Raw genomic sequence first — 18,302 nt, 5'->3', positions numbered from 1 at the left:
GCGACGCACAATACCTTTTTTTTTTAATTGTAAATTATCCACTCAACAGATAAAAATAACGAAACAGTAAAATGCAAAGTCAACATGACCATCATCTTTGTCGTTAGATTTCCGTGCAGCACTGGCAGTTTGTCGACGGCATGATGCGCACCCTGAAATCCATTGTAAAAATGTGTGTCTCTACATTTGTTATTTGTTCCATTTTATTTTATGATCAAATCTACCATGTTCACATTTGTTACATTTGTAATTATATTACATTTAATACGGTTATTATGGTGTAATTTTGATCATTGTAATATTTGAATGTATGTAAATTAATGTGTTGTGGCAGTTGTGGATGTCACCAATATGGTGGTTTGAGGAAACACTCAGTTGCTTTTCCAAACACGTCTTTAATGAACTGCCAACATTATAATGCTGAACACGAAGCACTTAAAGTGAAATGGCTTTGTAAAAAAATTGAGACAAAGTCTAAGTTCATGGTGTTTTGGAAATGGCACCAATTTCTTCCTCAAAGTTTTACACTAACTTGGAGTGTTTTGCCAGGAGGATTATTTGTCATGTGTACATTTTCAGAATATTATTGTTCTATTTTGGGCCAAAGAAAACTATTTTGAAGTTGTCTTTATTTTTAAGTTATCATGCCATAATTTTACCACCTGGGAATATATTTTCCTCTATTCAGCCCCTAGGGATTATATGAGTTTGACACCCCTGGTTTATAAGGAGAAAAAAAAGAACGAAAAAAAGAAACACTTAAACATTTAAAACGTCATTGTCGTTTGACTTCGAGTCCCTGATTTTCATTTTCAAGTCCAGCTCCTGCTAGATTGCATCGCATGGATTCTAAACAGTATGCAAATGTTACATTAATTGTATGTTTCTAAATATCTTTACAGTTAAAGACAGCGATATACAGTAGGTGTTTGGAAGCAGAGTGTAAGGGGTGATACTAAGAATAAAAGGTGCTGGCACGGTAGACTAGACCAGCTCCACCTTAAGTTATACTAGTTTCATTGTAGAGACGTCTCCTCGCCGCAGTCCCAGGATGTGGAGACACGTCTCCTTCAGTCGACACCAGCATCCAGGCCCAATGACTGGCGGCGTCATCAACAGCCCATTAGTCATTTAGCAGGCTGACCACGGATCAGTGGAACTGACCCAAGGCAAACACCTACAAAAAAGGCCTCTTTCCTGAAATCGACCAGGGTCACAAGTTGGAAGACAGCCGGGATCTGGCAGAGTCTAGCTCCGGAAGGCTGACAATTGAATCTTTCTTGGGAACGCCAGAGTCCGGAGGCCCTGATCCCGCGGCAGGTCCACCGGGAGGAGGTGTGGAGGCGAAGGCTACCCTCTGTTGAGTGCCCGCCGGTCTCCCCACCCCAGAGGGCCCGGGAAGGTTAGGGTGAGTGGGGCCAATGGAGGTATTGGAGGTGCGGGTCGAGGGTGCGGGGCTAGGGTCGGCGGATGCAGCTTGGGGCGCTCCCTCCTGGGGGAGTGAAGGCTGGGAGGCAGACAGTGCACGGGTGTCCTGGCTCAAGCTCCCCGTGTGAAGGGAGTGGGTGCTCTTGTGTGAGGCAGGCCTCTGCTGGGTGTGTGTGGGACTGGGTACGTGGTGTTGCACTAAGGACAACTGGGACCCCGAAGGGCCTGCGCTCGCCATGTACTGGAAAGTCCGTCCCGAAGCTGCTAAGGGGCTTTGGACCGGCGGGCTGGAGATAGCCGAACCGAACGCCCCTCCGAGCGTCTGAGGGGGCTGAGACTGAACAGGAGACATGGAGACGGGGCTTTGCAAGCTCTGCATCACCTGGAATCTTCGCACCATACGAGGAGACTGCAGAGTCCCTGGCCCCACTAGAGGACTCGCCATTTGCGGGCAAAAGCTCATGGCCACCGCCTGCTGCAGGGTGGCGATGGCCGAGCCCGTCTGGGACTGGCCCGGGGGAGCAAAGATGCCACCGATGGAGGGTGTCATCGACATGGCCCGCGGCCTCTGCAGGTCCATGGGCTTTACCATCTCGCGGTCGTACTTGACGATCTCTTGGATCATCTCGTTCTCGCGGTTGTTGAAAACGCCGGAGTTGAGGTCATGCTGAACTTTGTGCATCAGGATGGAATTCTTTTTACCTGAAGAATGAAGAAAAAAACATTGATTATTTCAATACAACCTGGGTACAAAAGGACAGCACAAGAAGAACACATTGGAGAAGAAGATTTTGAATAAGTACAAACAGCTGATTTTAAATTAGGTAACAGCCATTAGGGACAGAAATATTGGGACATCTGACCATGCACATGCAGGAAGAGAAGACATGTCCAATGTTTGCTGGAATTATTTTGTCCACTTGTCCAAAACAACAGGGCTGCACGGTGAACTTGTGATTAGCATGCTGGCTGCACAATGTTGGCATCTCTATGATAAATAAATAAAATAAATGGGTTGTACTTGTATAGCGCTTTTCTACCTTCAAGGTACTCAAAGCGCTTTGACACTACTTCCACATTTACCCATTCACACACTGATGGAGGGAGCTGTCATGCAAGGCGCTAACCAGCACCCATCAGGAGCAAGGGTGAAGTGTCTTGCTCAGAACACAGCGGATGTGACGAGGTTGGTACTAGGTGGGGATTGAACCAGGGACCCGCGGGTTGCGCACGGCCACTCTCCCACTGCGCCACGCCATCCTGAAATGTTTTTCTATGGAGTTGTCCTAATGCAAAAGTGTCAAATTCAAGGCCCGGCGGCCAAATCTGGCCCGCCACAATATTTTATGTGGCCCACAAAAGCCTGGAAATAATATGCGTTAATAAAATGCTTAATCTTTTCTTAAGTTTTAAATTTTAATAAATTAAAGTCCCACACACAGTAGGTGTGGTGAAATTACCCTCTGCATTTGACGCACCTGGTAGGTGAGGGGAGCAGTGCGCAGCAGCGGTGGCCGCGCTCTGGAATAATTTTGGTGATTTAACCCCCAATTCCAACCCTTGATGCTGAGTGCCGAGCAGAGAGGCAACGGGTCCCATTTTTATAGTCTTTGGTATGACTCAGCCGGCGTTTGAACTCACGACCTTCCAATCTCAGAGCGGACACTCTCACCACAAGGCCGATGAGCAATTTATTTACTTACTAAATACATTTGTTCTTTCCCTTTTGATATTAAAAATCATGTACTGCATGCAGTTGCATATCTTTTAAAATTCATATTGTCCAAATCAAAATATTGTATTATCATGTATTCCAAAAATATTTTTTGTGAAAACAAAGATAAATACTGTACTTAAATATCTGCTTGACTTATGAGTTCAAAACAAATTATCAATCAAATTGTAGACTGTAAAATTGACAATTGATTCTGCAGTTACATTCTGCCGACTAAAGTTTTTTACCATAAAATCAACTTTGGTACGTTTTTTTCCTATATAAAGTAAAACATTAAAAAACAAACAAACAAAAAAAACATTAAAACAAGATTTTACGGTTAAAAAAAAAAGGCAAGTCTGTTGCTTGAATTTTACCGCTAAAAACAGTGGTGTTTTTTTTCCATTTCATTCCATTTCTTTGTATGCTGTAAAAAAAAACATCGCTTTTACTGTAAAATTCTGGTGACTGAGCTGACAGTTTTTGAAGTAAAATTGAAATATTTTTTTGCAGCTTATGAAAACAAATGTTTTGTTTTTGTATTATAGATATAAATGCACATTCATATATTACTCATTGTTAAAATCGGCCCTCTGAGGACGACCATAACTGCGACGTGGCCCTCAATGAAAATGAGTTTGACACCCCTGTCCTAATGCATGCATGGGCTTTTTCAAGGTGATCAAGCCTCCTACCACATTCCATGAACATGCATGTTAAGTTAATTGAATACTCTAAATCAGACCTGAGCAAATTAAGGCCCGGGGGCCGTATGTGGCCCATTAAGCTTTTCAATCTGACCTGCCTGAAATTCCCCAAAAATCATTTAAATCTTTAAGATGGAAACTGTATCTGACATTGTGATGGTAAATGGTAAATGGTTTGTACTTGTATAGCACTTTTCTACCCCTTTTCAAGGAGCCCAAAGCGTTTTGACAGTATTTTCCACATTCGCCCATTCACACACACATTCACACACTGACGACGGGAGCTGCCATGCCAGGCGCTCACCAGGACCCATCAGGAGCAGGGGTGAAGTGTCTTGCCCAAGGACACAACAGACGTGACTAGGATGGTAGGTTGGGATTGAACCAAAAACCCTCAGATTGCTGGCACAGCCACTCTACCAACTGATGTGCAGTGATGTTATCAAATGACTGTATGTCTTGAACTATACAAAATATTTCAATGGTCGTAATATGTGCTGTTTTATCATGATATACTAGTTACCGTAGTAATCTAATTAGTTAATATGGTCAGCTAATTAGTTACTATGGTAATCTAGGTCACAGCAGCTCAGACAAGGCACCAAGCAGTGTGGGTGAGGAGAGTTTCCAAACAGTGTTTCCAGAGCGGCCAGCCAGAAATGCGGGTGTCAGGGACAGACATAGAAATAATTTTTTACAACAAAGTTCTAAAGCTTAGTGATATATCAGATTGTAAGTAGTTTTGTTTTTTTTTATCCTTCACTTTCATATTTCGCTGTGTTTGTTGCATTTTTTTGCGTTTCGCTTGATTGTAAAATGTGTCTATCGAGAGGGGGTGGGACATTCATATGTGGTCAACATTCAGTGTTTTATCGTTCATAGTTAATATTTTTAAATATAAATATGTTAAATCACACATTCTTTATTTTCATGTACATTCTGGGTGTCTCATTCAATAGAAAAATAAAAAAATCCTTTCAATTTTTAAGGCATTCAGTCCATAACATTTTTTGCATTCAATTAGTGTTCCTAAATAGGACCCAAGCACACATAGTGTACAGCAGATTTCACAGCTTACATATACACACATATATATATATATATATATATATATATATTAGGGGTGGGCAAATTAATGCGTTAATTACGAGTTAACTCATCAATCTATTAACGCCGACAATTATTTTAACGCGCATTTGCGTATGTTGTTTACATGCTTTTATTTTGTTAACGCCTTTTCTTATAAAGATGGCGGCGCCCGGACGGGCTTCGGCGTGGAGGGGCTGTTGGGAAAGATGGAACATTTGGCAAAAATACAGGACAATTCTGCAAATTTCATGGCTGGCTTACAGCGTGGTCACTCCGGGATCACTTACGACCGCCAGACAATTCTGGGTGTGGATAGATCGGGCCGTTTTGGACTGAAAGAGGCGTGCTTGCTAGACCGGCTAGCTAGCATGGGGATACTGTGCCGGCTACATCCAGCGGCCTGTGAAGCAGCGGAGTATGTGTGTTGTCTGTCTATTTATGAATAATGCAGACGAGGAGTGTTGGCTGAGTTCTTAACGTTTGCTTTCAGAGCGTGCATATCACAACATACAAGATGCCGTCATGGCGACACAACCTATACTGGGCTACCGCGCATGCTCGTCACTCCTGTTGCATGCTGGGTAGGTTAGTTCTTTTTTCCCCTGGCTCATAACATCACAATATAGTACCATGTATATGATGCGTTCAGTTTATCAAAGCACCAAGCAAACAATCGGAAAATTCCCATCATATCAATTCCTAGATATGGTCATAATTATTTTAAGTGCACTACGCATAATAAACACAACATTATTAATATTGCTACTACGGATAATTTGATCAAAAATTCCCTAAAACAGCCCACTACCTATAATATAGGTTTTTTAAACATAAGATCCCTAATAAAAAAAATGTTCCTGCTGTTACCTCAGAAATTGCCTGTTCAGATGTTATGATTGTGGCTCAGAGATTTGTATGTAGATTATATTTATTTTCCATAACAAACAGGATAACTTAAATACCCTGGCAGTGGCAATAAGCTTAAATGTTTGTATTTACATTTTTTTAGTTGATTTTCATAAAATATGCTATTTAACTGCTACTGTTTAACAAGAACTGATTTGAATTGTGTTTGCGCAACAAATGTTTTGGCGCTTTTGTTCATGCGGGAGAATATTCCAATAAAGGTGCACTACACACTACTTTTGAATTCATTATTGGGCTTTGCGTATACAATGCAGTTAATCGCGATTAATCAGAGAAAAAGTGCGATTAACTTCGATTAAAATTTTTAATCGTTGCCCAGCCCTAATATATATATATATATATATATATATATATATATATATATATGTATATATATATGTGTATATATATACATATATATATATATATATAAATGTGTATATATATATATATATATATATATATACATATATATATATATGTGTGTGTGTGTGTGTGTGTGTGTGTGTGTGTGTGTGTGTGTGTGTGTGTGTGGTGTGCGTGTGTGTGTGTTTGTGTGTGTAATACGTTAGGTAAGGAAAAAAAACCCGAGAGGCTATATCATCATACAAACCTGTTTTGCAGGTTTCCCTGCTCGTAGGGATGATATAGCCTCTTGTGTTTTTTCCTGACCTAACGTATATACCACTCTACCTTGGTATTGAGCACTGTATAATGGATAAACCACAGAAACCTTGACTATATATATATACATATATATATATATATATATATATATATATATATATATATATATATATATATATATATATATATATATATATATATATATTCGTGCTATAAGGTGGCGACTTGTCCAGGGTGTACCCAACCTTCAGCCGACTGTAGCTGAGATAGGCTCCAGCGTCCCCCGCGACTCGAAGGGATATATATATACATATGTATATATCCGTGTGTTTATATATATATATATATATATATATATATATATATATATATATATATATATATATATATATATATATATATATATATATATACGTATACATATATATATTTATTTATTTATTTATTTTTTCCCTCTAAATTTGCCCCCCCCCCCCGAGTCAAAATAATTGCCCAGGGCTGCTGTAGCAGTTGCTACATGTAAATATTAGAGATGTCACATTTAACATTTTGAAACATGTCATTAATCACTTGAAATAGGAAATACAAGTACTAACTGATGGTAACACCAACCAGTAATAAGTAAATAACTACCCAAATAATTAGAATAATAACATATATGTAAAGACTTTGGGATTGTTACAAACCCTCGTTCTTATACATGTAGAAAATCATGTCTTTGTATCCTTTTTTTAAAACAAAATTAAGGATGGACATTCTTTTAATTCAGCATTCAAATTGTCCCTCATTTAAACAAAAATATTGATACACAAAAGCTTAGTTGGGTTGTGCGTACATTCTGAATTTAAGGATTGAAATGACCCCTTAAATTATAACTCCCTTCCCTCTCAGTAAAAAAACTTTTGCATTTTCGAGGCAGTTAATGTTTTGCTTTATATGTAATTTGTACTGTTTGTAGTTCCAGAATGTAAGAAAGATGTATTTGTGTTATCTCTACATCCTGCCTTATGAACGACCCTTATTGCTTTCTTCTGCAGTGTGATGAGTGGATATAGTGTGCTTATGGAATTATTGTCCCAAACTTCTGCACAGTAGTACAAATTAATGGCATTCATATATCTGCATGACAATGTTTTAGCCTTCTCTACCTATTTGTTATAAAATGTAATGTTCAGGCTGTCAATCATTCTGCAACTGCGGAATATCATTAAGAACAGGTTACAAAAGAATATACCATAGCTGTTGTAATATTGTGTAGTGAAATGTAATTACCCGATGTGGGCTGCAGAAGGCAGTGGCAGGCATACCTGCAGTATTAAACCTAGTCTGTGGTAGCGAAGAAGAAGACAAGTTTGTACAAAGAGTCTTCCTCCTTCTTTATCGCCGCTTCCATTACAATACACCTAATTTCAGTCTTCCAAAAAACATTTATTTAGGTAGAAATATCACAGAATAACGCAAAGTACCAGAATAGCATGATCGTACTGTAAGACAATTTTTTTGGTGTTTTGTTGGTTAGACCGGATGTGAAGCGTAGCGCTATTATTGTGAAACCGCCAAACGGACGCGTGTAACTGGTATGAGAAAAGACTTGACATGTTTTGATGAATATCTCAGATAAAAGTGACTTTAGATTTCTTCTCTACCGTCGTTGATTTTGAGCATGTATTCCACCTCAGTAAAGCAAATTGAGTAACAATCTACATTTTATGTTAGATATGCACTTAACTGTAATTCAAACATGGACGTGAAGAATGTCCTCACTCTCACGGCGATTGAAGTTAAAATTGTCTTAATTGTCCGGGGAACGACTTGCCATGGCTTTGGATCTGAGATTTCCATAAGGTCCCCCATTCTTGGTGAAGTTCTGCTAGCTATTTTCGAGTCTGTGGCTCAACAGTAACTGAACGCCGTTACACATTTCCCCAAATTGCGGAACGGGCCGAAGGTCAAAAACGTTAATGGCACATTAAAAAAATTATCGCCGTTAAAGGAATGAATAGTTAAGGGGTTATGATCGCGTTAACTTTCACAGCCCGAGTTATGAGACAATTCCCGATGGTTTTGATCATTTATTTATTTTTGGCATACAAATTGATGTATAACATACTAACTTTTGAAATCATAAGTCAGAAGGAAAAGTGTTGTATTCAAACGAAAAATGTTTACAATATATGTTAATACAGGGAAGTCGCAACTTTTTCCACCAAGGGCCGCTTAATAAAAGTCCCATTTTGATATATTTGTATTTAGTTAAAAAAATACTGAAAACAGACATACATCTAAAGATGACATTTAGTGTCAGATTGGTGTTAGAGGTAAAAAAAAAAAATAAGACTGTTATTAATTTTTACACGGGTGAAAAGAACAATTAAAAAAAAAAGACAATGCGATGAGAAAAAGCTGAAAATTTGATTCCAACAAATAAGAACACACTTTTGATACATAATAACACGTATAACACAAAGCTGACCCTAGGTTTTTGTCTTTAAATACTGTATATATAATGTCTGTTTTTATCTTTTTATAAATCTATTTAGGAAAAACAATAATCTTAATGGCGCATTGGATCATATTTCTTAAAATTATTAAAACAAAATGTTCACTGTTATTTTTCTATCCAACAATATGCTGCATACCAACAAAACTGTAGCTCCGAGCCACACTTTGGACACCTCTGTGGTAATATACTGTTTTTTGCACGGTCAGATAATTCCCAAGTTTAGAAAACGTGCAATTTTGTTTCCGTCAAAACAGAAAAAACGAATATGTTTAGTAAAGAAGATGAAGTGCTTTATTGATGCACATTATTTTCAGACTTCCGTGGTCCATTAAATTATGTGGTGGGGCCGGATCCTCAGTTGGACACAGGTGCCTTATACAGTTTCATTATTAGTTGGCCATAAGTCAACATTGTCTTTTGTTTTCTGTCCATATTATAATAATATAACATTATCCATCCATCCATCCATTTTCGACCGCTTATTCCCTTTTGGGGTCACGGGGGGCGCTGGCCCCTATCTCAGCTACAATCGGGCGGAAGGCGGTGGAAGCCCTGGACAAGTCGCCACCTCATCGCAGAATATAACATTATTTGTTATATTATTTGTGTAACAGATCAGACTGTCTAGATTTTTCTCTTTTGATGTTGTTTACCAATGCGGTCCAAGCGATCAATGGCCACGGTCTCAAAGGCTCGTCTCATCATGGGATACTCCTCCAGCACCTCATTGAAGTGGTCCACGGACAGAGAGTAGAGTCGACAGTACGTCTCTGCTCGAACGCTGGCCGTCCGTCGACCCCTTGTCAATAAACATATCTCTGAAACAGCAACGAGCGCAAGTCAAAAAAAGACAAACGCGACCAAACCAGCGAGTTATCCTACCTCCGAAATAGGAGCCGTCGGAGAGTTTCATGGCCAGGGTGCCTTTGGTGATGACGCTGCAGACTCCGTGCTGGATGAAGTACATTTTCTTCCCGATGGTGCCCTCCCTTATGATGTAATCGTGTGGTTGGAATACCTCGAAGTGCAGCTTTGTCAACATGGCCGTGACAAAGTTTGGCTCTGCGTTGGCAAAGAGTGGCATGGATGCCACCAGTTTGCGGCAGTTGAAGTTGACAATTTCCTAAAAGTGGATGCAGGTGCGATGCATTTAGCCACATACCCCAAAGATTGTTTCATTCTTTTGTGTGTCTTACCTCTCTGAGCGGCTCACTGAGTTCACCCAAAATGCTCTCCTCATCAAACATCTTGCCCTGGTATCGATGCTCGTAATAGTCGTGAATCTTCTGGCGGAAGTCGGCTGGCAGTTTGTGGAAGGACATGTACTGCTCCACTTGTTTGTACTATAGCAGGAAGCAGGAAAACATATTTTCCATTAATATATATATATATACATATATATATATATATATATATATATATATATATATATATATATATACACACACACACAGTATATATATACTGTATATATATATATATATATATATATATACAGTAAATATAAAGTATATATATATATATATATATATATATATATATATATATATATATAAATGCTAAGATGACAAGTGCATTTTTTGAAAAGGCATATAAAAAACCCAAAACCAGTGATGTTGGCACGTTGTGTAAATGGTAAAAAAAAAACAGAATACAATGATTTGCTAATCCTTTTCAACCTATATTCAATTGAACAGACTTCAAAGACAAGATACTTAATGTTGGAACTGAGACTCTTTGTTATTTTTGCAAATACTAGCTCCTTTGGAATTTGATGCCTGCAACATATTTCAAAAAAGCTGGCACAGGTGGCAAAAAAGACTGAGAAAGTTGAGGAATGCTTATCAAACACTTATTTGGAACATCTCACAGGTGAGCAGGCTAATTGGGAACAGGTGGGTGCTATGATTGAGTACAAAAGCAGCTTCCATGAAATGTTCAGTCATTCACAAACAAGGATGTGGTGAGGGTCACTACGTTGTGAACAAATACCTAAGCAAATTGCAGAAGTTTAAGAACATTTCTCAACGAGCTATTGCAAGGAATTTAGGGATTTCACCATTTATGGTCCGTAAAATCATCAAAAGGTTTAGAAAATCTGGAGAAATCACTGCACGCAAGCGGCTAAGCCAGTGACCTTCGATTCCTTACGCGGTACTGCATCAAAAAGCGACATCGTTGTGTAAAGGATATCACCACCTGGGCTCAGGAACACTTCAGAAAACCACTGTCAGTAACTACAGTTTGCCGCTACCTCTGTAAGTGCAAGTAAAAACTTTACTATGCAAAGCCAAAGCCATTTAGCAACAATACCCAAAAACACCGCTGGTTTTGCTGGGACCGAGTTCATCTAAGATGGACTGATGCAAAGTGGAAAAGTGTTCTGTGGTCTGATGAGTCCACATTTCAAATTGTTTTTGGAAACTGTGACAGTCGTGTCCTCCGGACCAAAAAGAACCATCTGGACTGTTATCGGCGCAGAGTTCAAAAGCCAGCATCTGTGATGGTATGGGGGTGTATTAGTGCCCAAGGCATGGGTAACTTACACATCTGTGAAGGCACCATTAATGCTGAAAGGTACATACAGGTTTTGGAGCAACATATTTTGCCATCCAAGGAACGTTATCATGGACGCCCGTGATTTTTTCAGCAGGAAAATGCCAAGCCACGTGTTACAACAGCGTGGCTTCATAGTAAAAGAGTGCAGGTACTAGACCGGCCTGCCTGTAGTTCAGACCTGTTTCCAATTGAAAATGTGTGCCACATTATGAAGACTAAAGTACCACAACAGAGACCCCAGACTGTTAAACAACTTAAGCTGTACATCAAGCAAGAATGGGAAAGAATTCCCATTCTTCAAAAACTACTCTCCTCAGTTTCCAAACGTTTACCGAGTGCTATAAGGAAAGACCATGTAACACAGTTGTAAAAATACCCCTGTGCCAACGTTTTTGCAATTTGTTGCTACCAATAAATTCTAAGTTAATGATTATTACAAGCGGTAGACAATGGATGGATGGATGGATTATTTACAAAAAAATATATATGTTTCTCAGTACAAACATTAAGTATCTTGTTTTTGCAGTTTATTCAATTGAATATAAGTTGAAAAGGATTTGCTGTATTCTGTTTTTATTTACCATTTACACAACGTGCCAACTTCACTGGTTTTGGATGTTGTATTTCCCCCTCCAGGGTGATAACATGAAGGCCCACCCACATATATGAAAAGGCATTAGTCAGCTGTTATGGGGTATCCAAACAATCAACCAATACATTTCTTGGTTCAATTAGAATTGGTATTTAAACAGTCCTCCTCATCATGCTGTCTTCAGTTTGACATCATGAGAGCCTAAAGACACCTAACAAATGATCAGGGACCCAACAAGATGTTCTCACTGAGCCTAAAGTGTCATCATTGGGTTAAAAAACATACCGTTCTTTGAAAATGTAAACACAAGTTCACCTGTGTAAGGGTCAAATACCATGAGACATTATAAAGACACAGAAACAGAGAATAGAAGACAAATCAGTGATTGCTTTTCTCGTACGAAGAGAGTGACCTGGAGCAAGTTGTCAGTTACAGGCTCCTAATTCACTTTGAAAACTTTCTCCCACCCTCATTGCCTTTTAATTCATTCGGGGTGCCCTGCATTACGAACACTCACACACACACAGCTGCACTAAGGGAGGAGGGGGTATTTGCAGCTGTGTTGGAATCCTAACACCTGTCGTGAGAACTTACAAATGCAACTACAGAGGATACAGTAACTTCCTGCCATCTGTCCGCTTTGAAGTCTCAGTGGAGTTTTACGAGCATTCTTCTTGCAAGGTTTCTAAAGACAGCCTTTTGTCTTCTTGTCAGGAACACAATGTAATACAAAGTTTTTTGTCATAATTTAGAAACAATTATTCTAACATTTTCCTGAATGTGGACCTTTTCTCCTGTTTAAGTGAAAATTATTATTACTATTATCTATTATTTATATTCTCCCAAACTGCGTAAAGGAGACAAGAGCACGTAAATTTTGAATGAAGGCCGGCTCACGTGAATCACATAACTAAGGAAGCGGACTTTGCGTTGACATTTTGTGAAAATATTGATGAAGCGTTTTCCTGACACTTGTGAATGACATTTAAAACCATATTCATACAGGCAATGCTTGTCATGGTGAAGTAGTGTGTGTATGCACGCAGTGATGTAGTGTGTGTATGCACGCTGTGATGTAGTGTGTGTATGCACACTGTGATGTAGTGTGTGTATGCACGCTACAACAGCATCTTCCTCCTGGTTGGAACAGTAATTTATTAATGAAACTTTATTTCACATATTGTAGCCATTATGTTATGAGTTTTCTTTGGTACAGCTGTTTGTGAGGCGGCAACTGTGCGCCAGGAGGGGGAGGCTTGGACAGCTGTCAGTGTGTGTGTGTGTGTGTGTGTGTGTGTGTGTGTGTGTGTGTGTGTGTGTGTGTGTGTGTGTGTGTGTGTGTGTGTGTGTGTGTGTGTGTGTGTGTGTGTGTGTGCGTGCGTGCGTGCGTGCGTACGTGCACACACACGCGAAGGAAAGCATGACTGCTGACAGTTTCACATCAAATAATCAATTCCATTGATTAAACTTGATAACAATTTTCTGTACCGTATTTTCCGGACTATAAGGCGCACTTAAAATCATTTGTTCCCCAAAAGCTCAACAGTGCGCCTTACAACCCGGTGCGCCAAATGTACGGAATAATTCTGTTTTTTCTTACTGACATCAAAGCAATTTTATCTGGTACATGGTGTAATGATAAGTGTGACCAGTAGATGGCAGTCACACATAAGAGTTGTGTGTAGACTGCACTATGATGGCAATATAACTCAAGTAGACAACACCAAAATGTTATATGTTCCTTTGAAAATATCAAACATTACCCACAGAGCACAAAAATCTGTCTAAATGTTTTTGTACAACTTTGGTAAGCTATGAGGCCACACCGCTTGATGTTGTGCTTCAACATACGAGTATTATTATGGTGTGTGTATAAGGTAAGACAATTTATCTGCCGTTTTGTTTCGCAATACAATGGAAGAGCAACTTTTGCTGGTCTGTGATTGGGCTCTGCATAAGTCCTGAAAATTTGCGCGTATCCGCCTTTGTAGTCCGTGGCAACACCGTGGTCAATAAGCTTCTTCTTTTTCTCTATCTTCTTGTTATGAGACATTCATCCTCCACTGTTGCCATTTCTAATATAAAGTAGTGTAAAATTCTTACTTATATCTGTCAGTAAACTCGCAATGAAAGTGCCAAAACATACCGGTGTAGTGAGTTTACATTAATCACCCAAGGAACTTTAGTTATTAGAAAGTTCTGGTCGGACGTTTTTTCACGGCACACATTAACAGTTAGCTCCATCTTTTGACATTTCTTCCACTCCCGTCCTTGCACGCTACACCACTACAACAAAGATGACGGGGAGAAGACGCTGTCGAAGGAGAGCCACGTAAATAAGACCGCCCACAAAACGGCGCATCCTAAAGCGATTGTCAGAAAGCGGCTTGAAAATGAACTGTAAAACATCATCTATGCAACATTTTGACCAAGGAACCACCATTACATGTTATGTAAACCACAAGGAAGTATTTTACATTTAGAAAAAAATAATAATAATTAAAGTTAAAGTACCAATGATTGTCACACACTCTTGGTGTGGCGAAATTATTCTCTACATTTGACTCATCACCCTTGATCACCCCCTGGGAGGTGGGGGGAGCAGTGGGCAGCAGCGGTGCCGTGCCTGGGAATCATTTTCTGTGATTTAACCCCCAATTTCAACCCTTGATGCTGAGTGCCAAGCAGGAAAGGAATAAGTCCCATTTTTATAGTCTGTGGTATTACTCGGCTGGGATTTGAACTCACAACCTACCGTTACCAGGGCGGACACTCTAACCACTAGGCCACTGAGTAGGTTAATAATATGATTCCTTTAATTCACCTTATAATCCTTTGCGCCTTTTGTATGAAAATTAACCTGAATAGACCCGCTCATCGGCAGTGCGCCTTAAAATCCAGTGCACCCTATGGTCCGGAAAATATGTTATGTTTGAAGAGTACGTTATTGCACAAAATGAGATTATCTCACATAAAGTGATAATGTCATTTGGCATTTATCACTTTCCAAATAAAGACTAATAAAAAAGTGTGAGTAATGGTAGTAAAAATAGTAACTTAGTCCAAACGTTTTCCTGGTGCTTTATCTGTTGTAAAATAATAGAATGATCGAAAAAAATTTAACTAGCTACTCATCCATTAGTACTTTGCTAGTAGCGGTACAAACCTACTAGCTACTCATTCATTCAGTACCCAGGTTTTGATAACCATTCACAGCTCAAAACTCATTCAATTATTTATAAAGTTAAGGTCAAAATTATTCATGTTCTGACCACATTTGGTGTTTGTTTTTTTAAATGGGTATCCCTTATCTGAAGAATAAGACGTGTTAATGAAAACCACAGATCTGATTGAACACATTTGAAAACATTAAATAATTTCCACCATTTGAAAAGCCCTAAATAACTTCTGGAATATTACTGTCCATGTATTGAGATAAGGTAGGAATAGTTCTAGACAGGGGCGGTGTGTAAAAAGGGAGTACATTTTATATACAAACCCCAAAACCAGTGAAGTTGGCACGTTGTATAAATGGTACATAAAAACAGAATACAATTATTTGCAAATCTTTTACAACCTATATTCAATTGAATAGACTGCAAAGACAAAATAATTAACATGCAAACTGGAAAATGTTATTTTTTGCAAATATTAGCTCATTAGGAAATTGATGCCAGCAACATGTTTCAAAGAAGCTGGCACAAGTGGCAAAAAAGACTGAGGAAGTTGAGGAATGCTTATCAAACACTTATTTGGAACATCCTATAGGTGAACAGGCTAAACGGATAACAGGTGGGTGCCATGATTGGGTATAAAAGCAGCTTCCATGAAATGCTCAGTCATTCACAAACAAGGATGGGGAAAGGGTCACCACTTTGTGAACAAATGCGTCGGCAAATGGTCGAACAGTTTAAGAACAACATTTCTCAATAAGCTATTGCAAGGAATTTAGGGATTTCACAATCTATGGTCCGTAATATCATCAAAAGGTTCAGAGAATCTGGTGAAATCACTGCACGTAAGCGATGACATTATGACCTTCCATCACTCAGGCAGTACTGCACCAAAAAGCGACAAAAATTTGGAAAGGATATCTCCACATGGGCTCAGGAACACTTCAGAAAACCACTGTCAGTAACTACAGTTTGTCGCTACATCTGTAGGTGCAAGTTCAAACTCTACTATGCAAAGCCAAAGCCATTTATCAACAACACACAAACTGGGCCAGAGCTCATCTAAGATGGCCTGATGCAAATGAAAAAGTGTTCTGTGGTCTGACGAGATCACATTTCAAATTGTTTTTGGAAACTGTGGACGTCATGTCCACCGGACCAAAGAGGAAAAGAACCACCCGGACTGTTTTAGGTGCAAAGTTTAAAAGCCAGCATCTGTGATGGTATGGGGGTGTATTAATGCCCAAGGCATGGGTAACTTACACATCAGACCCAGGACTGTTGAACAATTTCAGCTGTACATCAAGCAAGAATGGGAAATAATTCCACCTGAAAAGCTTTAAAAAATTGGTCTCCTCAGTTCCCAAACATTTGAGTGTTGTTAAAAGGAAAGGCCATGTAACACAGTGGTGAAAATGCTCCTGTGACAATTTTTTGCAATATGTTGCTGCTATTAAATTTTAAATTAAGGATTATTTGTTAAAAAAAAATTGAGTTTCTCAGTTCGAACATTAAATATCTTGTCTTTGCAGTCTATTCAATTGAATATAAATTGCAAATTATTGTATTCTGTTTGTATTTACCATTTACACAACCTGCCAACTTCACTGGTTTTCGATTTTGTACAAACCCCGTTTCCATATGAGTTGGGAAATTGTGTTAGATTTAAATATAAACAGAATACAATGATTTGCAAATCCTTTTCAACCCATATTCAGTTGAATGCACTACAAAGAAAAGATATTTGATTTTCAAACATATAAACATTACTTTTTTTTGCAAATAATAATTAACTTAGGATTTCATGGCAGCACATGTGCCAAAGTAGTTGGGAAAGGGCATGTTCACCACTGTGTTACATCACCTTTTCTTTTAACCACACGCAATAAACGTTTGGGAACTGCGGAAACTAATTTTTGAAGCTTTGAAAGTGGAATTCTTTCTCATTCTTGTTTTATGCAGAGCTTCAGTCGTTCAACAGTCCGGGGTCTCCGCTGTCGTATTTTACGCTTCATAATGCCCCACACATTTTCAATGGGGGACAGGTCTGGACTGCAGGCGGGCCAGGAAAGTACCCACACTCTTTTACTACGAAACCACGCTGTTCTAACACGGGGCTTGGCATTGTCTTGCTGAAATAAGCAGGGGCGCCCATGATAACGTTGCATGGATGACAACATATGTTGCTTCAAAACCTGTATGGACCATTCAGCATTAATGGTGCCTTCACTGAGTTACCCATGTCTTGGGCACTAATACACCCCCATACCATCACAGATGCTGGCTTTTGAACTTTGCGCCTATAACAATCCGGATGGTTATTTTCCTCGTTGTTCCGGAGGACACCCCGTCCACAGTTTCCAAATATAATTTGAAATGTGGACTCGTCAGACTACAGAACACCTTTCCACTTTGCATCAGTCCATCTTAGATGATCTCGGGCCCAGCGAAGCCAGCGGCATTCCTTGTTGATAAATGGGTTTTGCTTTGCATAGCAGAGTTTTAACTTTCACTTACAGATGTAGCAAACAACTGTAGTTACTGACAGTGGTTTTATGAAGTGTTCCGGAGCCCATGTGGTGATATCCTTTACACACTGATGTCGGTTTTGATGCAGTACCGCCTGAGGAATCAAAGGTCCGTAATATCATTGCTTACGTGCAGTGATTTCTCCAGGTTTTCTGAACCTTTTGATGATTTTACGGACCGTAGATGGTAAAACCCCTGAATTCCTTGCAATAGCTCGTTGAGAAATGTTTTAAAACTGTTCGACAATTTGCTGACAAACTGGTGACCCTCGCCCCATCCTTGTTTGTGAATTACTTAGCATTTCATGGAAGCTACTTTTATACCCAATCATGGCACTCACCTGTTCCCAATTAGCCTGCACACCTGTGGGATGTTCCAAATAAGTGTTTGATGAGCATTCCTCAACTTTATCAGAATTTATTTCCACCTTTCGCAACTTTTTTGTCACGTGTTGTTGGCATCAAATTCTTAAGTT

General features: G+C 39.3%; 1 protein-coding gene across 1 annotated transcript in view; it reads right to left on the bottom strand.

The window, feature by feature from the left end:
* Window positions 1-790: 790 nt before the first annotated feature.
* Window positions 791-18,302, bottom strand: part of LOC133568355 (potassium/sodium hyperpolarization-activated cyclic nucleotide-gated channel 2-like) — a 121,084-nt gene continuing 103,572 nt past the window's right edge. The window contains exons 5-8 of the mRNA XM_061920238.1: window positions 10,171-10,317; window positions 9,857-10,097; window positions 9,628-9,792; window positions 791-2,130 (exon numbers count right to left, since the gene is read on the bottom strand). Coding sequence (XP_061776222.1) covers window positions 1,214-2,130; window positions 9,628-9,792; window positions 9,857-10,097; window positions 10,171-10,317 — 1,470 coding nt within the window. The 3' untranslated portion in view covers window positions 791-1,213. The remainder of the gene's footprint in view (window positions 2,131-9,627; window positions 9,793-9,856; window positions 10,098-10,170; window positions 10,318-18,302) is intronic.

Source organism: Nerophis ophidion, linkage group LG14 (genome assembly GCF_033978795.1).
Source record: "Nerophis ophidion isolate RoL-2023_Sa linkage group LG14, RoL_Noph_v1.0, whole genome shotgun sequence".
NCBI classification, from domain to species: Eukaryota; Metazoa; Chordata; class Actinopteri; order Syngnathiformes; family Syngnathidae; genus Nerophis; species Nerophis ophidion.
Note: the sequence above shows the minus strand (reverse complement) of the source record. Positions and strands in the feature narration are given on the sequence as shown.